Source organism: Cyprinodon variegatus, unplaced genomic scaffold, assembly GCF_000732505.1.
Source record: "Cyprinodon variegatus isolate N-32 unplaced genomic scaffold, C_variegatus-1.0 Scaffold1109, whole genome shotgun sequence".
In the NCBI taxonomy this organism is placed as follows: Eukaryota; Metazoa; Chordata; class Actinopteri; order Cyprinodontiformes; family Cyprinodontidae; genus Cyprinodon; species Cyprinodon variegatus.
Genome location: NW_015151562.1, coordinates 84,940 through 86,914, shown reverse-complemented (window position 1 = coordinate 86,914; position 1,975 = coordinate 84,940). Strand labels below are relative to the sequence as shown.

General features: G+C 42.9%; 1 protein-coding gene across 1 annotated transcript in view; it reads right to left on the bottom strand.

Annotated features, from left to right (window-relative positions):
• LOC107101531 (immunoglobulin superfamily member 3-like) overlaps positions 1-1,462 on the bottom strand; it is a 116,191-nt gene extending 114,729 nt beyond the window's left edge. The window contains exon 1 of the mRNA XM_015400479.1: positions 1,104-1,462. Within this exon, the coding sequence (XP_015255965.1) occupies positions 1,104-1,143 (40 nt within the window). The 5' untranslated portion in view covers positions 1,144-1,462. The remainder of the gene's footprint in view (positions 1-1,103) is intronic.
• Between the last annotated feature and the right edge of the window lie 513 nt (positions 1,463-1,975).

Genomic DNA, 1,975 nt, shown 5'->3' with positions numbered 1-1,975 from the left:
TCAGTTGGGGTGGTGAAAATGTGTCAAAACCCTTTGTCAAGTTTAAACTCAGATTCTAAGACTGTGACTGAACCATTTAATATGATTTGATCTAAAACACACCCTGGCTGTATATTCAGGGTTGGCGTATGTCTTTAAAAGCCTCAAAACTTTCTTTCAGGAACATCCAGTACATATACCACCCATCCTCCCATCAACTCTTCCCATTTCTGCTTAAGAATCCCTCATAATGATACTACTGCTGCCATTTTAATACTATCTCTTTTTTCCAAAACAGCTCAAGCTTAATCAGATTTGAAGAACTTGTGTGAACATAAACTTTCAAGTTCCAACACATATTCTCCCTTAGATTTAGGATCCTTTAACTAGATAATCCTTTCGAACATCCTTTGACAAATCATGACGTAAACAACTAAACTGTAGCTTGGTTGTATGTGAAGTGTTGTCATGCTGCTGAAAAATGAAGATCAGCCACAGTATAAAGCCTTCTGCAGCCCCCAAACAGTTGTTTTTTTTTGTTTTTCCCACTGAGATCTAACTCTATTTACCTCTATTCATCACCCCACTCAAAGTGACCAGCTTTGCTCTCCATAGCATGATGGTGCAGCTAAAATCTTCCAGCAGGAGGACTGGATTCACACTGAATATATATGGTAGTTTCCAATAAAATAAAGTTAAAAGTGAGGTTTCTAAAGAAAAAAAAAGTATTTGCAAGGAGTAGTTCCTACAGCTGTTGGCTCCCACCCACAGTGATTTCACCAATCAGGGTATGACGTTTCACCAGGTGTATCAATGAAGTGTATCTTGAAAAAAAAAACAATAGCCTTTCTAAATAAATGATCAGCCTTTTAAAGGGTCAAATCACACATCAGCTTAATCTGTGACTGAGGTCCCCATGACATTAACCTAGTTCATCCACAGACACAGCTGTTCTGAGACATCTGTTATTAATGCGGTGATCATAGTCTCTGCTTCCACCTGACTCATCATCACTACTGTCTCCAATGATCATGTCTCATACAGGTGTTGTAGCCTTGATGAGAACAAGAGATTAGACACAACATCAGAGTTTTTTTATGCTTTTCTTCAGCGATCACACTCACCAAGCAGCGCAAAGACAAGCAGGAGGGCACCCGTTGCCATTGTATGTGTTGCTCCGCGGAATCACCACCAATGCGCCCCCCCTTTTCTTTTAGATGAGTATGCAATGGTCTGGGCAGCCTAGGCAGTGGAGCTGGTAGTGCATCAGAAAGATGAAGAAACGTGTACGGATCCTTGAAGAACCTTTTGGAGGTAATCTGGACTGGAGAGTCTATAATCCAGAGCTTGGTGAGTCCGGTGCGCGACTTTGTGCCTCCAATAGCGCGCAAGCTTCCAGTGACGCGGCTTCACCCTCACCTAGACGCTTTTCATCGCTGACGATGAGTGCGTGTGGCTGGCTCCAAGCCGACCCAACCCACTCCCCCGCTTACTACTGCGGAGGCGACTCCCCCCCCACCCACCACCAACCAACACTAACGCACACAAGCACCCTCCTTAGAATAAATAAAAAGATCAAGTCCGGCGGGGCTCGTGCGTATTTTGGATCCGGACGAGTCTTTTGGATCTGATCCAAAATAAATAAAAAATAAACAGGTTCTGAGAGCTCTGAGGATGCGAAATCAGCCTGGAATAATTGGTCTGCACTGATCGGAGAGCAGCTCCTTCTCTGGCTTTTTCCACAGAAAATCCTGGAGACTATAATCAGTCTCCCACTATCGCCTTGCGGGGCGGGCGCTCTGGATGAAGCATACGCGCGGCTTTGTGCTCTGACACATTATATCAGATTTATAAGATTGTTTGAAGCGACCCAGTCATATAAGCTGTAATGATTATAAGAATCTATCCGTCTAAATCGTATCAAAAATATTTAAGATAAATATATGTGCCGGTTTATATGAATCTGAAGCAAAAATACAGCAGCCCGTTATTTTTC